Genomic DNA, 25,954 nt, shown 5'->3' with positions numbered 1-25,954 from the left:
GCTCTCTTCAACAATGAGATGAACCAAATCAGTTCCATTTGCTCAATAATGAATAGAACCAGCTATACTCAGTGAAAAAACTCTGGGAAATGAGTGTGAAGCACTACATAGCATTCTCAATCCCTCTATTTTTGTCTGCCTGCATTTTTTAATTTCATTCACAGGTTAATTGTACATTATTTCAAAGTCCGATTCTTCTTATGCAGCAAAATAACTATATGTTTATGTATACATATATTGTAGTTAACATATACTTTAACATATTTAACATGTATTGGTCTACCTGCCATCTGGGGAAGGGGGTGGGGAAAAGGAGAGGAAAAATTGGAACAAAAGGTTTTGCAATTGTCAATGCTGAAAAATTACCCATGCATATATCTTGTAAATACAAAGCTATTAAAAAAAAAAAAAAAAAAAAAACTGCTTGCCTTCCCAAGGAAGGAGGAATGGAAAAAAAGAATAGAAAATTTCAATTTTTTTTAATGAATGTAAACAATTTTTGATAATATGTAATTGAGAAAAAAATTTGAAAAGAAAAAGAAAAAAATCTAACAATATATCCCTCTTACAAATGCTAGGATGACCAAGAGACAAGAATACTGTCCACATTAGAAACTTCCCATATGACCCCCAATGGAGATGTACTAATAGCCCTTAGTGATGAGGAAATGTGTTTTACCCCCAAGTACAAATAAGTTAGTGGAAAAGAGGCTTTATAATTTTATGGTTTTATCGAATTTTAGGCTAACTGTACCACTCATTTTCACCTCTGATTTGAAATTGCAAATACCTAAGAATCACTTTTTAAGGTTTATTTCTAAGGTTTATTAATGAGATGGAGCAAAACTATATTTTCAACCTTACAACCTTTCAAGTACAAAGAGCTACCATCACACCAATATAAAAAAATCCTGGACTAAGTATATGAAAATTAAAATTAGAAACTTATTTCACTATTAATTGAAAGATTTCTTCCCAAAAGCATAACAATAACAAGAACAACAACATGATGGTCTACCTTGGATCCATGAAGATACTGGGGCTGTGCATTAGGTTGCTTATCCCTCTGAAATTCCTGAGAAAATGGTAACACTGTCCGAACAAATCTAAAAGAAAAATTTTTTTACAAAAAACATGTTATTAAGTAAAAACATTTGAGCTGAGAAGCTTCAAAATTTAGAATTTTTTTCATTAATCGTCACATTCCCACTAAAAAACAAATGCAGTAGCAACAACAGCTTACACTGTATAATGTTTTCAGGTTTGCAAAATAGTTTACACAAAATATCTCATATTCTCTATTATCTAATTTAGGCTCAGGAAGAGATATTTAGGTAAATGGAATCATCTAGTTAACTATATCTATAAATAAAGGGAAGATCAGAACCAAGACTTTTTGACCCCAGAAGTCATTATCTCTGTTTCTGTCTCTTCCTCCTTCATTCTCTTTCTTCGTTTTTCCCTCTTTTCCTCCTTCACTCACAGCAGAGTGGACAGAATGACAGACGTGAAATCAAGAAGACTCCCATTATTCAAATCTGGCCCCGGATACTGACTAGCTTTGTGACCCTGGACAAATCATTTAACCCTATTTGCCTCAGTTTCCCCATCTGTAAAATGAACTGGAAAAGGAAATGGTAAATTACTCCAGTGTCTTTGTCAAGAAAACCCCAAATGGGGATTACAAAAAATTGACACAACTTTACTGAATAAACACTACAAGCAAAAACATTGCTATGAGGATCAAAAGATCTGAGTTCAAGTACTCCCTCTTCTAAGCTAGTCAGTTAACCTACTGAATTTCCCAATTTTCTTACCTGAAAAATAAGAGAATTGGCTTAAACTATCTCAAAGTTCACTTTTAGAGTTAAATCTACAATACCAGCAAATATTCAGCTGTCAAAGATTTACAAAACAGGACTGAACATAAAGACTATATTCAACATGATTTTGTCTTTGATAATTCACAAAATTATTTATTTTTACCATAGAACCTCAAAAATCATTATTAAGGTTTAAATTTGCTGTTATACTTCAGATAATAAGAATACATTTACTCTGAATGGCAGTTTATTAGTCTAAATATACAATCTATCAATAACAAGAAGTTCTGGCTTTTAGAATCTTAGGGAACGAGCTTTACTGTACTTCTTTTCCTTAGGTCAAGTATCTCGTGCGCATTTTGATTTGTAGAACAACTGGCACTCTGACATATGGCATGGTGATATGGCATGGGATAGGGAATGTTAGGGAGCTCTGAAATCGATAAATCATTCTTAAAGTCTCTCTAAGATATCAAGGAATATTCATATTAAACAAAGCTTTTAGATTCAAGTGATCAAGTCTTTTTTTCTTCCTAATCAGAATATAAGTATTCCAGGGGTAGGAACTATCTGTTATTAAGTAGGCACTCAATAAATATTTAAATTATTCAGTAAATCATTCATTAATCAAAAAGAGATTCTATCTGAATTTAAAAATGAAGAAGGAAATACAATTTAACATTCATTTACTAAGTCACTATAATGTATCCAGCACTGAGCTAAGTTACACTGGACATAAAAAGATTTTAAAAAATCAAATAGTTTCTGATCTTAAGGAGCTCACAATGTACTAGAGCAAAAAATAGTAACACATAAAGTTAGGTATAATATCATAATCAAGAAAGTGCAGATGTAACAGATATGTTGTTCAGTCATTCAATCGTGTTCGACTCTTCATGATCCTGGGAACTATATGTCCATGGGCTTTTCTTGCAAAGACACTAGAGTGGTTTATCATTCCTTTTCCAGATTAAGACAAAGGATTTGTTCAAGATCACAACTACGTAAATGTAACACTATATGTGCCTAGAGCTAGGTAGACCGTAGTGACTCATAAATGCTTGTTAAATTGTATTTCCTTCAGGTGGAATCTATTTTGATAGAGGAATGATTTACTGAATAATCAACCAATGAATATTTATTGAATGCTATTCAATGTATAAGAGATGGTTCCTACTCCTAGAATACTTATATTCTGGTTAGGAAGAAAAACAGACGATTATTTGAATCCAAAACTGAATCCAGTTAGGTATATAGGCTGGATTTAAATTCAGATCTTCTTGACTCCAAGTCCAATCCTCTAGCCACTGATCCACCTAGCTTCTTCATAATAGGTGTAGAAATAATATATCAAGAATAGTACATTAAAAAGTTCAGAAAGGCTCAGAAACAGTGAATTAGTTAAAGAGACCCACTTTCTTAATAAAATAATTTCAAATATTCTGAGGTTCACATTAAATATTTCTAGGACTTGTGGTCTCACATCAGGATAGATATTTTCTGGATGTATGGAGATCACAAACTCTGGCATACTTTTATGAATTATTATGGCCTCCAACAAACTACAGAACCTTTTCCAAACTTAGGCCCAGGGTGGCCCTTACATGACACATAGACAGACACTCGAGAGCTCGATGTCATCATGATGAAGAATCAGAGTACCACTTCAACAGAAGTGTAAGGCGACTTACTCAACTATACTGTAAGAATCCCTGAAATGCCCCAAGTTTTTTATTTTTTTATTTTTATAAATGAACTTTATGCTGTTTTATTAATAGCCCTTAAAATAATAATTTTAGAGGATTTTAATAATAATAATAGATAACATTTATATAGTGCCTACTATGTGCCAGACACTGTGCTATTAATAAGTGCATTACAAATAATATCTCATTTGATTCCTCACAACTCTGAAATGTGAGTACTTTTAATATCAACACTTTATAGATGAGGAAACTGAGGCAAACAAAGGCTAAGTGACTAGTATTTGAAGCTAAATTTTACCTCAAGTCTTCCTAACTTCAGGTTCCCTCTGCTCAATCCACTATCCATACCAAATGGGTACTGGCCAAAGTTTGGTTTAAACTGAAAGATTCTACCTATTCAACTTGCAAATAAATATAAAATGTGATTCTAAATCAAAATCCCTTTAATAGTTTATAAAAAAGACTTTAAGGTTTTTTCTAAAAAAAGCTTATATTCAAACTTCAATTTGGAATGCTCTTGTGGTATTCAAAAAAACTCTTTAATCTATTCCAACAAAATATCTCAGAACTAGCTACAGAATACCACAGATGGTGTTTGTCATAGATATTGGAAATGCCCAACAGAAAGAATTTCTGGTCATTCCAAATGGATAATAATTGGAATAACCTTATCATAAATAAGTCACATTAAAAAAAACATATTGCACATACTATCTCTTGCATTCCTCTGACTTATTCAGATAGTTAAGATTTGGGGGACAGAGTAGAGGAGCAGCAAGGACCTCTTGTTGAAGGAAAACAAACATGAATTTATGTTGTCACTTAAACTTGACTAATCTCATCAACAAAAGTAAGGACATGAGACAAGATGGGGAGTTCTTATTCTTTTTTGGTGGGGTCACAGAAATCTTTTGGCAGGTTAGTAAAGCCTTCTCAGAGTAATGTTTTAAATATAATTGAACAATATGCTATACTTCAGTTCCATATTAATGGAATAATGATGTAATTTCTTTCCTGAGTGTATAACAGGTAAAATCTATTCATGCACCCCAGGCTTAAGATCCTCTGAGCCAAATGATCTCTTTCTCCATCCCTGCATGATTCAACAGTCCTAACTAAACAAAATTTCACAGACTTACTGGCTATTCACTTTTAAATAATTTCAATTATGTCAGTTTTGTAAGGTTTGCTATAATATATGCTTGCTATTTGCTTGCCTCATTTTAGAGCTAAAAATAAACAAAACTGAGGAATTAGTCTCTCATAAAGAGATTGGTTAATACAACAAATACAATGTGATTTTGAAAACACTCATGGAAAAATCCATTTGTTACAGAGATTATAATTATGTCTGAAGTCCTAAAATAGCATTGATCCCAAGTTATTCCACCTATTACTATGGAGTAGGCTTTTCAACTTTTATACTGAATAATGAAGATAACTAGAATCCTAGAAGTAAGCATTAGCTTATCACTAGTTCCCTATAAACTACTTTGCCCCCTTAAACTACCAAACCCCTATATTGCCTCTTTGAAATGTCACCTCCCTTTCCTCCCTGACATGAGAAAGCACCATCAAATAAAATGACCCATTTAAAACTGATTACAGTAACTTGTAACAAATCTGGTCAGATTAGTGAACAGTACATGCAATCCACTAACAATTTCCCATTTAGTTTCATCCATATAATGGATTATAAAATATATTATGTCTGTCTGCATCAAGAAAGAAAGGTGGTTAGATGATAAGAATGTGTGTGTGTACTATAGGCACACAAACGTGAATAATATGTATATGGATATATTATATATACCCATATTATGTGTATTTGCTTATTTTCATATAATCCTGTCGCTTTTACTTCTCTAGATTTTCAGGGATCTTAGATAATTATTTCTGGAATTAAAATGGTCCCATACCTAATGATATCCTGAGAATGACTCTAGGACCACTGAATATTTGTAGCTTCCTAGGAAAATTACTAGGGGGAAAAACATATGGCTGTGTACTTTATAATGGGGAAAATGACTGGGTTTGGAGGCAGGGAACTTGGGTTCAAATGCCAGCTCTTTTTGGAACCCCTGTGAGAGACCGAATACATCATCTGTACTTGCAAAGTCCTAGTTTCTGAACCTTAAAATGAAAGGGCAGAGCTAGAGTTTTCAGGTCCCTTCTAGATCTAATTCTATGACCTTGTGATTTTTTATTTTTTAACTGTATGGCATTTGTATTTGTGTGTTTATGTGTGTGTTTTATTTTTGCCTGTGGCTCTTGAAATGCCCTTCTGGATGGTCCTAGATTCAGCACAGAGCTGATTAATACACAAGCATTTGAGGAACAAAGCTATCCATAGCTGCCATCAATGCACTCAATCGTGAGCAGGACAAACATGGAAATACAGAGCTTTTTTTTCTCACTAATAATTGGGAAAACATCTTTCCTTCAATGACAATGAGGTGAATGAGTAGAAGGGAAAAGGAGAAATAAGAGAAGAAAAAAACATGTGTAGGTACTAGCATACCAATTTCTTCATCAAAAGGTACATTAAAAATGGTAGTTGTAAGATTCCCTTTAAAAGGAATTATAAACCTCCATGTGATTTACAGACTCTCAGCTCACATCAACACCAAAGATGATAAATTGACAACTCGAGAGATAGACATCTTGCTTTGTGCTTCATCTCAGTATTAGTGCAATGAAATGAAAATTAAGGCTCCCCTCCCCCAAAAAATAACAAAACAAAGATGTTCTTGAAGGCAAGCCAACTGTAGTGCTATATATAAAATTTAATTCCTACACTGTTTCAAAAGGAATTCAAGTTCAGCCAATCCCCAGCACCCAGAACAGAGCAGATGCTTGATAAATGTTTGTTGACTGATGTACTAGACATTTTATGATCTGCCTTACTTCTTGGCACATAGATCATGATGCTAAAGCTCCAAAATTAAAATTTGTTCAGGGCATTTTATACAATCCAAAATATCAATCAGCCAGCTAATTGCAGTGTTAAATCCTTAAGTTCCTGAAATTATTTTTGTGGATTGATAATAATGCCAACTCCACCTTTATGATGATCCAGATAAGTTTTGAGTTAGCCAGAAAGACCATTGGACTGGCATATTGATGATGAAGCACCCAAATGAACATCTGTAGATGAGAAATGCTTTAGAAGCCAATTAATCTTTCTAACAATTCTATACTCATTCATCCAACTACTTTTCAGAGAAAGTATCAGTCCTTAGAAAAGTTCATAGCAAAGCAAAAAGATTTTTTGGCATATACTTAATTCCAATCATTTCAGAAGACTTTTAAAAACTAAATTCTAGCTTTTCTACATTCTAAACAGAACACAAGTTTATTCCCGAAGGCTCTTAACATATTAAGTCCTTCAAGAACTGAACAGGCATACTAAAACTGACAAAAATTTGGTAAAAGCAGCTGCTTCGTTAATCCAACTGTGTTTCTCTTCTGAAGAAACTCATGGGCTCAGCAAGAAATGAAATGATTAAAGGGAAAAGGAAATTGAGTCCAAAATTTAAAAAAGGAAAAATTCATTTACATTCTCTCATATTCCATCCTTTCAACCCCTTTCTATCTTCCATTTCCCTGTTGGACTATCTTGTTGAACACCGAGTAAAATGATTAATTAAGGAATAAACTAATAAATGTAGTAGAAGATGCTTCCTAAATATGTTTAAGTATATAAATCAATACCCTCCATATATGACAGGTATTTAACCATCTACTGGATCAAAAAATCTTTAGGACTTGATAGAGAGTCAATTGATATAACAATTTCTACCAATCAATATAGAAATAAATATCTCTGAACTTTAGCAAGGCTGGGCCCTTCGAAAATGTTAAACGGACCTATCCCCACAATCCTTATAACTTGATAGGATCTTCCAGAGCTCTGTTTGCACCTGGGGCACAACATACCACACATAGTATGTTAGGAGAAAACACAATCTTTAAGGTCTAGGAAGCTATCAGTAGGAATGTAAACAACAATTCTGAGCTTTCTGAAATTTAACTGGATATAACAAGACTCTTAGCTAGTAGTGAATTTTATTGAATACTACACCTTCAAAATCTGTTCCTATACTTTGCCTTAGTTTTAGAGCTCACTATTTAAAAAAAAAAAAAAGAGTTCAAATCTGGCACTTCTAGAGGTATGGCTCTGAGCAAATCACTTAATCTCTCTCTGCTTTAGCTTTTTCATCTGTAAAATGGAGATAATAATAGCATCTACATCCCAGGATATAATGAGATAATATGTGTAAAGTGTTTTATAAACCTTAAAATGAGATTTAAATGCTAGTTATTATCATCATTATTTTAGGAAAAGGTAAAAATGATATTAGTACCAAATTGTTCTATATCAGATGTGCTCTTCAAGACACATGGGACTTCAGAAAAAGGCAAGACTTCTCCCTCCACCCCAAACCTCTTCAACATGCACCTCTATTTGTCAAATGTCTTTGTTTCTGACAGATAATGTGGATTGTTTTTAGGAGGCCACATTTGGTACAGAATTTTATCCCCCTCCTTAAGAGAGAATGAGCTTAATTTCTCTGAATTCAAATGCTACAGATAGTTTAGCACTTTTCCTAATTCGGCTGCAAAAATGACAGTTTTGTCAAGTATCGGAAATACGTAAGTATCTGAAGAAGAGTGATTTTAGAAAAAGTCCACACATATGTCAAATACAGTTGGGGAAGAAAAAACCCTTTTTTAATTCTAGGGGTGAAATGACAATTGGATGCAAAACTTTGAACAGTGCTGGAGTAGGAGAAAAGAAATGTCCTCAGGCATTAAGACCATCATTGAACAAAAGGGTTTGGCTTTGAATCTATTACTCAGTGAATTTCTGAACTGAAATAGATTCAATATGTCAGAAATACATGAAACAAAATGTGTCACACAGATAAGGGCAGGAAAAGAGGTGAAGTTAGGACCAGGAAGTTTGGAGATCAAATCCTAGCCCAGACACTTAATATATGACCCCATTTGTTTAACCTTGTGCCTCGGTTTTCTCTTCTATAAAAAAGGGAAGATAATAACAACACCTACCTTAGAGGGTTATCTGAAAATGAGGAAGCAAATAAAAGACTCCTTATATACTCTGAAGAATTATATAAATTCTATTATTGTTATGAAAAACCAAAAAGAATGACAGTTTCTTTGACCACATGGAAAGAAAAAACTTTTTTTTTTTTCAAACTAGAAGAAAACTACTGTTAGTCCTTAAAATTGATTAATATAACCATCCAAAGTAGATGTACTTCATTCTCAAAGAGGACCATGACATCTGGGAAATCAAGTAACCTGAACTAGACTATGCAAAGTCATTAGCTTCACCTTGTCCCTCAGAAGCATCTGGGTCCAGTGGCAAGATACAAGTTAAGATGCCTGGAGATGGTCCTGGATGCAGAGGGAAATCTTGGCCTTTTAAAACTAATGTTTTAAACAGGTCTCAGTGTAGCTAGGTAAAAAACAGAGGCAAAGAATGGCCTTTTTTACCTATTACTTACACACACACACACACACACACACACACACACACACACACACACACGGAAAAGACATCCAGGGGTTCTGGTCAAAACAAAAATATCACCATCAACATTCACTCTGAGCCAATCAGATCCCAAATTGTGACAAATGGGGTTTGGTCTGGGGCCTATTGTTGGTCAATCAATGAAGGACAATCTTTTAGCACAGTGACTTAAAATAAGGGTAAGTTAAAAGTCAAGAATCATTAGGAATACCTGACACTCTATTAGTGAATTAGTGACACTTAAAGTTCTATGAGACGTTAAAAGTCAAAGTCAAAGAATAGGATGAGCATTTGATGAAGATGACAATTGTATCTTATTCTTCTACTGATCTTTTAAGATCCATGAAATTAAGGATTTTATATTTTAAGGACTTATATCAGCAGAATATTCCTACCAGTGCCTAGTAAGGATTTAATAAATGTTTCTTGAAAATATCAATGAATACTGTGGCACTGGGCAGATCATCTCTCAATAAGAATGTGAACTCTTTAAGAGCAGAGGACATGACAGTAAACAGTTAATAAGTACTTTATTCATTCATTCATTCATTTACTCATAGTTTGGGAAGAAGGAGATCCTTCCAACTCTAAGATTTTATAGTAATATACATTTTCATAGTTTAGTTTTATGATATTCATAGTTCTGTCTTATGATATTTATTTGTGATTTTCAGGAATTGATAGAAACCAATATATTAGAAAAGAAAACTGTATTGCTGAAAATAGAGGATCTATTATCTACTACTTTAAATTCAATCCCATCTCCCTCATTCCTTTCTGCAAAAGAGGAAATGTGTATATATATATGCCAACTTTATCATCCTACCCCATAATCAAGGTTTATTTAAATCAATTAATGTAATTTTTATTGTTAAGATCAGATAGAGCTATCTGTAAAACAGAATTTGCTGTAATATCTAATTGCATTTGGGGACTAAACGATTTCCATTAGAAAATCTAACAGTGACATCTAGAGGTACCTGAAAAAGGAGCCTCGTGATGGAATTAATTGCTAATATAAATCAAGTATTCACATACTTCCAAACCATCAATTCAGTCACAAAGGCAGGTCTGTCTAGCAACAAGGAACTTAAGTGTTTGGACAAATCCATCAATTAATCAAACAACAAACATTTATTAATCACCTATGTAACCAGCTGATGTGCGAGGTGTTGGGGATACAAATACCAAAGAAGGAAATTATATCTACTCAAAGAGCTAGCATGAGAGAGGGATAAAGACATATTCATTTAAATTTTAGCTGAAAAGAGGAAATTTAGCTATGGAAACTAAGTTACTATGTCTTTTCAACATGCCCAAAGACAGCTCTATAGAAAAGCAAGAGAGAGGTAGAGTACAGATCTTAAATAGCTTTTCTCCCTTGTACTCCTACCTTATTCTCTATTCCCAACTAAAATTTTAAAAGCTATCACTTTAGGATAACCAGTAGTTGGACTGTCAATTTACAGAGTCAAAGAGCCACTTCTAACTAAGTAATAAACAAAGTCCTACCAAAGAGCAAGTCTAAAGTTGCAATGTAAATGCCTTCATAAAACCAGAGTATTACTCTGAATTCAAGTTATACTTAAAGGGATTTTGAGTGTTTCAGTAGGGTAGAAGAGAAAAAAGAAATTATCTGGAGATGATTAAATGGAGGAGGAAGCTCTGGCTGATACTCCAGAAGAACCCACTCAGATTTAGACTGAGTTGATTTTTGCTGATGATTGAATATAAAAGATAGCATGATATTAGGAGAGAGAGAACTAGTTCTGGAGTTCAAATCCTACCTCTACCACTTTCCTGGCCAAGTCATTTAATATCCTTCAGTCTTAGTTTTCTTAATTGTAAAATAATAAAGTTAAATTGGGTGGTCTTTGAAATTGCTTCAAGTTCTGTAATTATGATCCTATAAATGAGTCACTTCCCTTACCTGTGTTCCAATTAGAAATCTGGCACGATTAATGTATCAGGACATATAAAATAGACTATACCAACCTGTTGGTAGAGCCATTGTAACAGTAGTTTGGGAGAAAGTCATAGTTGAGCTCCCAGAAGACATGAAGAGTAATTCTTCCATATGGTGCCGACACATTATGATTGGCTTCTCGAAACATTGCATCAAAGCTGTCCAAGGTCATGTACTTGCTCAGTAGTTTGTGGGTCATACGGTTTATTTCTACAAGACCATCCAGTTCCTGATCACAAAGAGATAAGAGAAATGAGTTGAAGACAACAGAGATGATGTAAAATACACAACTAGAACACGACATGGCTAATACAGAAATATATTTTGCATGGTTTCCTTTGTATAATGGGTATTATATTTCTTGCCTTCTCAATGGATTAGTAAGGAGGCAAAAGGAGGTAAAGGAAAATTAGTAACAAAAATTTTAAAAATAGACTAAGGGTTGATATTAACAATAAACACAAGAATAACAGCTTATATTTGTAGGAGACTTTATTCAATATTTCAGCCACCATTTTTTTTTTTTTTTGAGAAGAATACAGGAGAGAAGGGAGCCGAAGCAAATGGGGTTAACTGACTTTCCCAGGATCACACTAGCTAGTAAATGTATTGTGTATGAGACTGGATTTGAACTCAGGTTCCCTGACTTCAGTGCTGATGCTCTATCCAATGCTCTATCTACCTGCCCTCAGCCATCATTTATTGAGACATTATCAAAAGCAAAGCTCTAAGGACATATAAACAAAGGAAAAAAACAGTTTCTAACCATAAGGAATTTACTCTATACTAATTTCTTAAGTGCTTAAAAATTATCTTTTGGAGCAGAGTGAAGAGAGATTTCTTTTCTACCTTTCTGCATTTGATTTTAAGGATTTTATGTCTTAATACATGGTCAATTTTTGTGTAGATTCCATGTACCACTGAAAAAAATGTATACTTCTTTCTTTCTCCATTCAATTTTCTCCAAAGGTCTATTATACCTAACTTTTCTAAAATTTTATTTACCTCCTTAACTTCTTTCTTATTTATTTTGTAGTTCGATTTATCTAGTCCTGAAAGAGCAAGATTGAGATCCCCCATTAGTTTAGTTTTGCTGTCTAATTCTTTAAACTCTGTTAACTTTGTGAAGACAGATTTCTTAATCATAGATATGACAGGGTAAGAAATACAGTTCTAAGATAATTCAGAAAAAGAAGTTTTGGATCAAGTACATGCAGTAGACATTTGATGACAAATGAGAGTCATATCTTTAAATACCAGGCTTAAAAATTTTAATCATCAGCCTGAGTTTTGATTTTTCAAAGCTAAAAAAATCTAACATTCCATTCGGTTTATAGCTCTAAACAACAAAGAAGCGCTTAAAAGTATTTATCACTGGCCTAAGACAGCTTGCTTGTTGAATTTGTCATAGAAACAATGTCTAAATCTAAATTTCCTTGATAGAAAATACTTAACATTTACTGTTCTTTGCATAGAACACTATTTCTGACTAAAATACATCCAGAGAATAAGGTGGTGTATGAAATGGCCAACTCAATTGTGAGTACCAACACTATTAACTTTCTGATTTTGATATATATATATGTATATATATATGTATATGCATGCATATACACATGCATATTGCATACACACATACACATGCATGTACATATATTTGCATATATTTCCTATATGCATATAGGAAAAAAAAACCAACCCAAATGATCCATAACAGAAGCTCACAGTTACTTATACAAGTGTCTTCCTTCTCTTTTGCTTACAAATGTGCCTGGCACATGGCAGGCACTTAATAAATGTTAGCTGACTGTTAATAATTGTTAAGTTTGTGATTTTAAAAAGAAACATTTTAAAAATTATATAAAAGAAGAAAAAGGGCATTCAACTGTATAACAAAAAAAGCTGGGTCAAGAGAATGTAACCCCAAGTGACTACTATAGTATAATGGTACTTACAACTATTGAGGTTAGATCCTCACTTTCAAATCTCCCAATTGCCAACTCCATTGACTTATACACAGCTGCCGAAATACGCTGGGTAATCAGACGATTGAGGTCTATTGACCTACCAAGAAGCTGAAAGAAAAGGGAACAAATGAAACCATTTTTTAAAAAAGGTTTTCTAAATATCCTTCAAGAAACTGTTTTAATAGTTTAAATTTGATTAATACATAAGAAAATAGGTATTTGTATAAAAATATAAAATTTCATTGAGATCAAGAGAGTAAATACTTTTTCTAATTAAGGTAGGTGTCATCATTGACACATTTGTAAGAAAGGTTTTCCTTATAGAGCTAATGGAGTTTCCCACGTACTGGAGTTTGGGAACCAGAAATAGCTAAATAAATGCTTTTGTTATTGTCTGTCCAAGGCCAATGATGCCTTGACTTGTGTACAAATTGGATTTATGTGAGACCAAGTTGAACAAAGTTCTCTGCAGTGAATTTTTATACATCTTTTTCCATTTTGCAAATTCCACTTTTTAAGGAATTCTTTTTTTCCCACTTAATCTATTCTGTTTTTTAAGAAGTGTTATTTTTTTCAGTATTTTTCTGTACTTCCTTTATCAAGCTATTGACTCTTCTTTTGTGATTTTCTTGCATTACTCATTTCTTTTCTCAATTTTTCCACTTACCACTCTTACTTGATTTTAAAAATCTTTTTTCTTTAAGGTTCTGAATGTAGCAGTTTTGATTTTGTTGTCTTCTGAGTTTGTGTTTTGATTTTCCCTATCACTACAGTAACTTCCTCTGGTCAGATTCTTTGTTGTTGTTTACGCACTTTCCTAGCATAGTTCTTAACTTTTAATTTTATATTAAAGTTAGGCTTTGCTCCTAGAGTAAAGGATTCACTGTCCCAAGGTTCATGCTTTTTTGTGTAGCTGTTTTCTGAGCTAGCTCTGGGGCTTTTTTCAAGGTGCTATGATCTAAGGAGAAATGTGTTTCTATTGTCCTAGTCTGTGGTCTGATTTATGAATAACTACAAGTACTCTTTCCCATTCTGGAACCAGGGTCCTTCCTTCCCCCACAATGAATGCAGGTTCGGGTGTGCTGGTGTTCTTCATTGTATATATGGGACTATAACCAGGATCCACATGAGAGAATGGAGTCTTGCAAAGATACTGCAGTAATGTTCTGATCAGTTCAGATCTCCTTACTATCTAAAAACTCTGGAAGCCACTCTGGGGAGCCAGGTGTTCCCAAGAGTTGCTGCTGCTTTTTAGTATATGGCTTGTATGGGAATGGGTTCCACTGTTATTCAGTGATAGACCTTATAAGTTGTCTTGGCTGAAAAATTCTTTCATTTCATCCTTTTTGGGTTTTGTTACTCCAGAATTCCTTTTGAGGTGTTATTTAAAATTGTTTGAAAAGAAATTTGGGCAAGCTCAGTTTGGTCTCTAACTAAATGATTTTCCTAAGGCTATATAGAAGTATAAAGCTGGAATTATGAGTGTTCTTAAGCAGTATTCTAGATATCTTTCCACAATACTAAGCCCCTATTCAATTTGACACAAGATATAACTGGATCTACATTATGGATGGCTCTGCACTATTTATTAGCCATATTATTAAAATAATTATTGTAATGTAATAAAATTACCAATTTTACAGCAATAATTGAGGATGGGGAGGAAGAAGAATAATTTATATTTATTATTAATATATTATATTTTATTATTATAATAACTCACATTTATGGTACACTTCAAAAATGATAAAGTATTTCAGTCACAACTCTTAGAAGTCATAAGTATCTTGTCTTATCTACTTACTTTCCTTCCTTCCTTCCTTTCTTTTCTCCCTTCTTCCCTCTCTCCTTCCTTCTTTCCCAGCCTCCTTCTTTCTTTCCTTCCTTTCTTCCTTCCTTTCCAGATGGGGAAGTCAAGGCTCAGATAAACAAGGTGACTAGCTCATAGTACCACAGCTTTTAAATGGTAAATCCAGGATTCAAATCAGTTCTCTAAAGTCCAAGTTCAGCACTTATCCCATTGTCCCACATTGACTCTCTTTAATGGTTTTCCTTGACTTTCCTCTTAAGTTATTTAATTTTTTTTTTTATGAGTGTTGGAACAATAAATAAATGACAGAGAAACTCATCAATTGGGTATGTGTGTTGGGGGAGACGGACTTCCCAATGAAGTCAAAATATTTTCACAGACTTAGAAACAATGAATAAGTCATGGAAAAAAATTGAATAACAGAGTCACTCATAGATGTCAACATCTTAACTATGAATCTTCTCCCAGGGAAAATCCCTAGCAAGGGCTCTTTTCTCCCCCAAATCACTCATTCATGAAGGGCTTTCAATCACTTCCTGCAGGTAACTCATGAAGAAGGGAAACCAACAGCCCTGAGCAACTGCTTCTCATAAAAATCTGTGAAACTCTGGGCAAGCAATCCATGACCATGAAAACACTGATGCTAACTATAATTAAAGCCATGTCAATGGGTACTTGCCATTGACATGGCTTTAATTATAATTAGCATCAGTGTCATTGATGGCAAGTACCCCAGTAGGCAACAGGGTCTTCATTTGACTCTTGGGAAGGATGATCTCCCTGCTTAAAATTCATATTCTTTTTCCTTACTCTATTCCTCCACTCCCCATGCTTATGGTAAGACAGTCAATTTGAGGTCAAAAATCTGTGAAACTCTGGGCAAGCAATCCATGACCATGAAAACACTGATGCTAACTATAATTAAAGCCATGTCAATGGCAAGTACCCCAGTAGGCAACAGGGTCTTCATTTGACTCTTGGGAAAGATGATCTCCCTGCTTAAAATTCATATTCTTTTTCCTTACTCTCTTCCTCCACTCCCCATGCTTATGGTAAGACAGTCAATTTGAGGTCAGAGATTAATGTTTACACGCTTCACTATTTGTTCATAATTGAATATGTTGTTTTTGCAACTTAAGCACTATCCGTGCATTTGCACATAAAGCCCTGCCAATACCCATTTTTATATCTATCACCAACTAATGATTTTACACTATAAAAGAAAAAACAAATTCACTTACTTGCACATGTCTCTGCTTTAGTAATGTTTCATAGCGGTTTGATGGCGGTAAGTGGATTGTTGCTCCTTGATTCTTGCATTCTGACCGTAACCGTTTATCAAGGAGCAAACTAAGATGGAAAGGGAGAGGGGAGAAAGTCTATCATCCAATAACAAATGAATAGTAAATTCTAATAAAAAATGTGAAATGTTTTCTTGGGCTAATGCCATAATCCTAATTAATACTTACCTTCCTGCCATAACCTTGTAATAGGCAAATATCTGGTCTGCTAATTTGTAGACAAATTGATCAAAACACAAATTCACCTTTAAAAAAAAAAAGAGCATGCAACAAGTTTTTAAAAATATTAATAAATCAATAGCAATCACATTTAAAAAACACAAAAAAATTCTAATTTTCCCTTCAACATTTAGAGGTGTCTTGACAAATAATAACTGACATCCATGTAGCCCTTTCAACTTGACAAACTATAAACATATGTTTTCTCAGTTGGTCAACCCTAGAATTCAGTACCATAAGATGTGTTATTCACTCCATTGTACAGACAAAGGAAATGAGATGCAGAGAGACTGAATTGTGCTGCAGATCAGATAGTTACTAATAAATGTCAAAGATGGGATACAAAACAAGGTTCTTTCTTATGCCAGGGTCCAGCGTTCTACCCACTATATCATGCTTCCCCTTGAAAAGAAGAGTCTGATATTACCACTAATTATTTAGAATCATGGAATTGTAAAGTTGGAAGAGATTACCTATCTAATGTATTTTTTTTTAAAGGAGAAATAGTTTTTACCTTCTGAATCCAATTCTCCCTGTGCAACAAGAGAACTGTTCGGTTCTTCAAACATATATTGTATCTAGGATATACTGCAACATATCTAACATACATAGGACTGCTTGCCATCTAGGGGAGGAGGTGGAGGGAGGGAGGAGAAAAATCGAAAGAGAAGCGAGTGCTAGGGATAATGTTGTAAAAAATTACCCTGGCATGGATTCTGTCAATATAAAGTTATTATTAAATAAAATAAAATTAAAAAAAAATAAGGGAGAAATAGTTCTTGAGAGCTGAAATCACTTTCCCGTAAGCTACAAAATAAGTTAATGGAAGAAGTGAGATTAGAACCCAGTCTTATATGCTCCCTTTTGGAAAGTTTTCTTAACTACGGCACACTGCCCCAACCTAGTTCCAGGTTTTAGGGAGCCCTAAAGACAAGATACACTGACTTGAAGAATGTGCTCCCCATGCTTTCCCCCAAAAGATTGGCTCAAAAGTCATAAAATATGGAAGTTAGGAAACACTATGATGAACAAAGAACTAGAAACAGCCACCTATCAATTAAAGAATAACTAAACAAATTGTGGTACATGAATGCAATTGAATATTATTGTATTATTAAGAAATGATGAATATGTTGAATACAAACAAACAGGGAAAATCTTATATGCAGTAATAAGAAAGATAAAAAAATACATTATGACTAATAACTGTAATAACAGTAACCAAATAAATAAGTAAATAAATCACGACTGCTACAAAATTATAATGATGAAGTCTGACTCCAAAAAAAGATATATAATGTATCTTTCATTTCTCCTTAGCAAAAAATTCAGGATCATGAGTATTGGATACTGCATGTAATATCAGACTTTTGTGATATGGTCTTTAGCTTTGTTGAAAATTTTTTCTCTTTAAGAGGCGTTAAGGAAGAGAAATTAACATGGAAATATAGATGATGTAAAAAAAAACTATCTAATAAACTTATTTTTAAAGAAGGCTGGGATGATCACTCAAATCGGACATCCAACTGCTCTTATAATATATATTGTATAATTCTGGAAAATTATTTCTACTACCTGATAAGACCCCTAATTTTTGTGAGATTGATTAAACAATGATTGTAGAATAACTTTTTAAAGTCATTCACCTACCAAATACCAAAAATAGCAAGTCACAATTGCACTGACAATTAGTAAAAATAGTACTTTGTAACTGTATCCTTTCCCTTTCTTAGTGTCTCGTCCATTGAATTCATATTATTATAATTTTAATCTACTTTTCATTTATTGATGTCTTTGGTCTTTACAACACATTGATTTTTGTATACATTCCTCAACTCCACTAAGTGGGCCTACCTTTAACAAAAATCTTAAAGTTGAGTCAAAACAATGTATCCACCACATCTGATAGCAGATACAAAATTTCATACCCAGAGTCACTCAGTTCTTTTAAAAAAAAAAAAAAAGACAGGAAATACACTCTCTCAACTCTTTTGTGGAGCCAAGCTAGTCATTATAATTCTACAACATTTCATTTAATTTTGCTGTTCCCTTCTCTTGCTCTGTTACAGTCTTTGTGTATCTTCTGTCATCCCCCATTTTGCTTGCTTCATTCTGCATTGTTCCTCTAAATTTTCATGTTTCCCCGAATTCAATATATTCATCATTTCTTCCTGCCTATTAACTACATTCCATTTCTTCTACCAAAATTTGTTAGCTCTTCCCCAATTGATAAGTACATACTATGTTTCTTTTGCTTAGCTACCATACAAAATACAACAACAATGACATACTACATCTTTCTATCTTTGACCTATTTGAGATGGTTATCTTGGATAAAAGGGATGTATTATGAGAAATCATGCTATTAAAAATGATGATAAATAATCATAATAAAGATGATTAAGTATTGATTTTATTTTTATCAGTGATATAGTAAAGTCTCCAGCATTTATATATGCACTTGTGTATAAGGAATCCTATTATTTATTAGTTGTAAAAAAAAAAAAATTCAAGAGATACATATGAGGATGATTTTTAATCAAATGCAGAGAATCAAGGGAAATTAAATTGAAAATAATTCACCATGCTTAAATAGTTATTGGGAACAAAAGTTAAAGGCAATTCTCAAAGTATATATCAAAGAACAACTGAAGAAAGAAAGATCACTCTCCAAGGCCTGGAGTATATAAGCTATGTGATCTTATTATTATTTGTGGTACTGTCCTATCTACTGTTTCACGTTATTCTCAAACAGCATACTATATCTAGCATTGGTAGAGGAAGGATGGTATAATGGAAAAACCACTGGACACAGAATCAAAAGAGCTGGTTTCAAAATTCTGGCTATCAGTGAATAGTCATGAGATTGGGCAAGTCATTCAATATCCATGGTCCTCAATTTCCTTATTTGTAAAAGGAAGACAATAACATTCACTCTACTTATCTCACATGTCAACTCAGCTCATATATGTCAAATTCTTTGCAATCTTAAAAGACTATCTATATAAGGGTTGAGTATTATTTTTGCATATTAATTATTTACACTCAATAGTTTTCAACACAGAAAAGAACCTTCCAGAGATCATTCTATCTGGTTCAGACTATGGTAAGTTGGTATCAAGTTTTGGAAAGAAGCACAATTAATTATTGTGGTTTAATGAAAAAAGATGTTAATTAACATTAAATTTATGATTTCCACAGAACAAAGTATAGAATTGGGATCATCAAATGGTTCAAATATAATTTGTAAATGTGAACTATATTTAAGATTTTTGGTTTTGCCCGAATCTTGATTTCATTGCCTTGGGGTATTCCTAGTCAACAAACTTCATCAATCAATGATCAACAGAATAGCCTAGAAGAGATGTTCCAAATATGATGAAGGCCAAAGTTCAGGAGTGTTATGTATGAAATGATTTTTAGACTATTTTATTCAGTACTATTTAGTAGTTGTACTTGTTATACTTTATTATCTTTGATAATAACTTATTAGTTATCTTTGTTATACTTGTATATACTTGTATACTTGTATATACGCATTTATCTAGCCTAATCAATTAATATAAGTACATACTTAACATATACTTAGGGATAATTAGATAAGGTTAGATAGATTCTTTCCTATATTAGGCTCCAAAACTTAAAACTACAAAATTATAAATTCACCACTTAACCACAGGAAGTTAACTAGAGGCTCTTTACCCTTTTGGGCTGAGTAAGTAACCAAGCCTTAATGATATGCAAAGTCCCCCAACTATTTTTGATTGTTCCTCTATCCATATAGTTCCTTTGTTGGGGAAATGGGTCTATGGCACTTGGTCACAGGCCTATGAGCCCTTGACCATGGGTGACTCTGTCCTTGCATTGCCCTAGCTACTTACAGCTCTCTGTTGCCTGACATGGGGTGAGTGATTGGCATTTACTCTTACTATATTTGGATATCTCTTACTGATGATTGTCCATCAGCAAGAACTAGAAGTTCTAGAAAGTCAAGATGCAGGTCTACCAAGCAATAAAATTAAGGCCCCAGAGGAAAGGGGCATTTCAGATAGTGAGGAAGATCTTAAGACTCATTCACTACAGCGAGCCATCATGGCCCTTTAATAGTAATTGGCTGGGAGCTTTGCCTCAGTAAGTGGTTTTCTTGTGGATTAGAGATTTTTGTGTCTCATATTTGCCTGAACCAGATTAAAATACAATTGGGAAATGTTTAGGCCACTAAGTTTCTTGCATACAGTATACACTTTAATCAATTTTTGTTGAATTAAAAACTATTTGGATAAACAGAGCAACTTACCTCTGCCTCAATTTCATCATAAAGAAATTGCTTTTTGAATTTGGTCAAGGCATAATGAGCACTATCATTATACAGGTCCAAGGAGTAAAGTACATACCTGGAGTAAGAAAAAATAAGGTTTTTAAATCTATTTTCCCCAAATTTATCTGATGCTTTCAAACTAGAAAGATAAAAACCTCACAAGAAAATTAACTTGATTTACAAAATATATAACTATTCTTATGAACTTGTAACTTTTTATTCTAAATAAGAAAAAGAAATGTCTTTTTCAATAAGTAACAAGCCAATGTCTTTACATCTCCATATTCCAACATCCTTACCAGTAGGAAGGCAGGGACAGGTTTTTTTTTTTTTAAATCTTTGTAGCCCCAGGGCCTAAGAGAGTGTTTGAAGATTGATGTAAAGAATTATAGACTCCACTTCAGATGGCTTATTTCGTTTTTATGATAGGTAATGGCCTCCAGGAGACCCATCCAACAGTGTAAAAGCCTTGGAAATGGAATGACCACCTGAATGATGTTAAAGGCGCAGCTAGGCGACTCAGGAGAGCATTAGACTTGAAATCAGAAAGACCTGACTTCAAAGTTGACTTCAGATACTTATAGAAAGTCATTTATCACTTGGGAAGTAAAGCAACTTTTGTCAGCCAGTTTCCTTAAATGTAAAATGGAGGCAATAATCTGATTTTGGCTTCACTGGATTAGAACTGGAACCTTCTTGAAAGTACAGATTGTTTCATTCTGTGTAATTATATCCTTGATAGCCAACACCAGGTTGGGCAGATAGTGGGTGCTTAATAAATAAATATTTATTGACTGACTGATTAATTTTGTGTTCTTTTTTTTTTTTTTAATAAAATAAGTCAACAACAAATACAAGTTAGATGACAAAGCGTCCAGTGTCCTCATATAAACTCACTAATGGAAGATGATGAGAGAAACTTACTCCATCATGGATGCTTCCTTGGTCTCAAGAATGTGATCTGTCAGGATCCATGGCATAGACATCTCAATAGGGAACTGGATCCTCCTGCCCATGGTCAATTCCAAGAAAAATTCTCTGAACCACAGCTGGGAGAGGTCACAGCATTGCTGAAGAGTTTCTTCAAGAAGTTAAAATCGCAGTGTATTAGTCTTTTACATTATCAGAAGCTAACAGAAAAAGCAAGCTAGAATAGTGGCTGCCATTTGTATAAAGTGACAATGTAGAGGATATTAAAATTTCCCAGAGCGAGGTAGTAATGGGACCTATTCACAAGAAAGAAAGAGCAAAACCACCCAAATCCCTATCCCCAGGAAAACAAAAATTATGCATGTCCATATAAACACACATTTACAAAAGCATCCCTATAAGCTACTCAAAGCTTCTCTTAAATGGAAAAAAAGATTATTAAAGGATCAATACATTGGAAAAATAAAACTGAGTCCAAAGCTAAAAGGCAGGACAGAGGGCTTTAGTATATATTGATATAAAGCATTCCATCTGCAGAAAATTATGTCAGGTGAGCAGTAAATACTACTGAACTGCCCACCATTGTCGATCACCAGACTTTTGCCAATTCAGATGACCAAAGGTTTAAGGTTAGAGGAGAGCATCCTCATTTTACAGAGGAGGAAAGTGAAGTCTGGAGAAATTGAATAATTATGCATGTGGTCACATAATTAATAAATACTATCTGGGTTCAGAAGTTGGGTTCTCTGACTCTATACATATTTCTCTTTCCACAGCACAATCCCCACCCTGATATTGACATGTCTCTTGGCTAAAGAGCACATTACAGGAAAAAAAAATAATGAAAGACAAAAAAGGGTTTGGGCAAAGATATAAAGGATCACTTTTCTTCTCATGAGAAAAAAAAATTCTTTAAGGACTACCAGTAAGAAATGGAGACAACAGTTATCACACAATACAGATGGGCAGTAATAAAAATAGTTGAAAAGCTTTGTGAAAGGATATTTAAGATTTTTTAAAATGCCTTCACGATTCTGCCTTCCAATACACGTATTGTTGAAGACAAGCATGAGAGCCAGGACAAATACAGCACTTTAAAAGCCAAGTGCCAGGCAACAAAATCAACATGACAGACAGCACAATGTGGTGGTGACAAAGACTAGATACATCTGATGGCAGTAGGCGAAATCTACTGGGTAGCATGTTTCCGATTACAATTCCAACAAGAACTAAGGGATATCCTGAAGAAAAAGAAAAACATCAACTTGGTTTGCCTGATCTTGGAAGTGAGTTACCATCTTCCAAATATCAAGTCTAGACATTAAACACTTGTCAATGCTATAGTGGGTATGAGGTTAAGAAATGCTACATCCCATATTACGTGGTATTCCTTACAATCACACTCTAGTCTAAAATTATAGATATTTAACAATTATAATAAGCCCTGGCTTTTTCTAAGATGACAAAACAATAAGTTACTATATAGTTGTTGCCAAGAGTGCCATAGCCAGGGAAGAATTAGCTTAAAAAAAAAAAAACAACAACCACAAGAAAAACAACAAAACAGCACAAACACTGAATTATCTAAAGTGACCATGGTGCAAAAGTTACAACACTTCACTGTCCTGGGTGAGTAGAAAACAGACTAGAGCAAAGTTAACTCTTAAGCAATCGGAAACATTCTGGATGGTGTTAGCGGTGTTAGGACATGCTTGCTGAACACTGATCATCTGTATCTCTTACCACTGAAATTTATCAAATGAGTGTAGAAGAATGACTCTCGATGAAATTTTTCTATGTCCAATATGGTGGGCCCCTCAAGGCTACTTCTCAAAGTTTTCTTGGAACCACTTTTGTCTGCAATGAGGGACTCTAGCATGGTTCTCACCATGTAAAGCTGTATCATTCAAGGAAACATTCGTAAAGGGAGGGGGAAAAATACACATGGAACATTAGTTGAGCAAAACTGAGAAAAACAAAGAAAGCGACTGCTCGGCTACAAATTGATAATCCCTGGGGGTTGTCAAGGAAATGGTTCCCCTTCAAGGAAGGGGAAGAACAAGCATCAATGTGGCTATCCCATGTGGGTATCCCATGATTGGAGTTAATAAACCAATGGAGAAAAAACTGGCTTTCTCCTTTGGATACTATATCAACTTCTTCATCTAAAGAGACAACTTGTAGCAGAACAGTTCACCTTATTGCCATAAACTTTTAAAAAAAGTAATGTCTTACCACCAAAGGTTAAAAGAGGTGGATAGATGTAGGACTGCCTCAGAAACTTGTTTACCACATGCAAAAGCTTTTCCATTCCCAAAGACTTGAGCTGCTTCAACAGCTCAACAGAGTTCAAGGACTCTGCCATAGTGCGCACCATGTAGAGCTAAAAACCAACAGACAGGGAAAGGCGGGGGAGAGAATCCGTTAATAAAACACACGTGGGTCAATTAGGAAATGGAATCAGACAAGAGGAGAAAATAGATTAGTCTGTTAGGTGTGGAAAGCAATGCAGTCAACATGCAAGTGTAAACTTAGCCACCCAATAGGGGCAAGCCAAATCTAAGCTATCGAATTCCACCCCCGTTTTTTTTGAAGGTTTGTGGAGACTTTAAGATTTAACATAGTCAGTCTTTTTTTTTTTTTTTTTTTTTTTGGCTGACATTTTTCAAAGAGATTTTTCAATATCACTGAAGATATTACAAACGACACCTAACAGAAGAGAACAGTCAGAAGTATTTAGCCCCAGAAAAGGAAAAATAAGACAAATGACTGAATAAATCAGTTTGTGAAAGGCAATGATCACAGAAAGCTGCTGAAGTTTAAGGCTCAAACATACCAAAGAGAAGAGAACATTGATGGTGGTTTAATAATAATGAAACACTAAAAGCCACAAAAACTTACAATTTTAACTTTTGTTCTTTACAGAGATTAACATTTTGCAGATTTCCATACATAAAAACCATGACCACATATTTTGAACAACAACAACAAAACTACATAAAAGCACAATATAGGAACTGTTTATAATCACACTTATACATAGCTCTTCACCCAAGTTTTCAGGAAGGGAGATTAAGTAGGTAAATGAGCTTCTGTATGCAAAGAAAGAAATTTGGAAAACAAGTATTTTTTTAAAAAATAAATTTGTTTGGCTATGTAATTTCCAAATTTGGATTGTATTAAATAAAAATTGGCCAAGGAATGGGAAATAAGATTGGGAAAAGTCATTGTCAATGAGTAGGTCATTATATAACCAAAATGACATATTTTCATTATTTTTATTCAGGAGAAGAAAGGGAAAGAAACAAAGAAGAGCAATTTGACATTTTGATTTTCTTTTCAATGCCCTATTTATAATAAGTTTCCACCTTTAGAATTACCAACCTAAAAAAATATCCCCAGCTCTACTATGGAAGATATATACATTGGCACAGGGTGAAAAAAGAGGAATACCTGGGTACTGGATGGGCCCACTGCTCGTCTTGGAACTTTAATGTCAAAGCCAGTCTTTGGATCCTTTTCTCCTCTTAGAGCAGGATCATTGAAGGGCTCATGTCCTGCTTCCCAATCACATACTGTTTTCCTGATGGCCTGTAAAACACTGAGCACATCCCAAAACATTTGATCACCAAAATTGGACAATGTCAAAACTTTACACATAATCATTAAAGTTTAAATTTATTTTAAAAGTATTAGCTCATTACAAAACACCTTATACAGTTACTTTCAATTAACTCAAATTTTAAAGGATGAGGGAAAGACAAATGTTGTATGAAGATCTCATTTTAACACTAAAGCTTTTTCCTATATGGCTTTTAAATGTGTGTGTGTGTGTGTGTGTGTTGTATCTGTACACACATACGCATATTTTTAGAAAGGAATAATTATATCTCTACCTAAATGTTTACCTCTTAAGTATAATTCAAAGATACTACTTAATAATACAAAAACTAATTTTTAATATTTATCCAGTCCTAACTGACACAAACAAACTGTGAGGCTGTGGACAAGTTATTTAACCTTCCAGGATTTTGGGTAACTTTTAAAATATTCTTAAATTTCAGAGAAAGGGTCCAAACCTACTTTGTTAGAGGTAATTTGCTCATCCGGAAGTTCCCTTTATGAATGAAACCACAGGTACAGTCTCTGCCCTTTTGTAAGTTAAATTCACTTTATTTTTACCAGTTATAAATCAAGGGAAAGAGTAGTAAATTAAAATGAGTAACATGAAGAAAAGCTACCTAAAAAAGAAGCGATCATAACAAAATAACATTCAGCAACCCTTGTGTTTTCTATGCTACCCACCAAAAAGAATCAAGGCAGAGACAGTCACAGATCAATTTGTCTATGGGAA

At 33.9% G+C, this 25,954-nt stretch overlaps 1 protein-coding gene across 1 annotated transcript in view; it reads right to left on the bottom strand.

The window, feature by feature from the left end:
* CYFIP1 (cytoplasmic FMR1 interacting protein 1) overlaps positions 1-25,954 on the bottom strand; it is a 160,313-nt gene that overhangs the window by 49,089 nt on the left and 85,270 nt on the right. The window contains exons 15-23 of the mRNA XM_051984628.1: positions 25,054-25,201; positions 23,344-23,497; positions 21,595-21,751; positions 20,650-20,746; positions 16,302-16,378; positions 16,074-16,182; positions 13,011-13,130; positions 11,085-11,284; positions 1,019-1,106 (exon numbers count right to left, since the gene is read on the bottom strand). Of these exons, the coding sequence (XP_051840588.1) occupies positions 1,019-1,106; positions 11,085-11,284; positions 13,011-13,130; positions 16,074-16,182; positions 16,302-16,378; positions 20,650-20,746; positions 21,595-21,751; positions 23,344-23,497; positions 25,054-25,201 (1,150 nt within the window). The remainder of the gene's footprint in view (positions 1-1,018; positions 1,107-11,084; positions 11,285-13,010; positions 13,131-16,073; positions 16,183-16,301; positions 16,379-20,649; positions 20,747-21,594; positions 21,752-23,343; positions 23,498-25,053; positions 25,202-25,954) is intronic.

Source organism: Antechinus flavipes, chromosome 3, assembly GCF_016432865.1.
Source record: "Antechinus flavipes isolate AdamAnt ecotype Samford, QLD, Australia chromosome 3, AdamAnt_v2, whole genome shotgun sequence".
In the NCBI taxonomy this organism is placed as follows: domain Eukaryota; kingdom Metazoa; phylum Chordata; class Mammalia; order Dasyuromorphia; family Dasyuridae; genus Antechinus; species Antechinus flavipes.
Note: the sequence above shows the minus strand (reverse complement) of the source record. Positions and strands in the feature narration are given on the sequence as shown.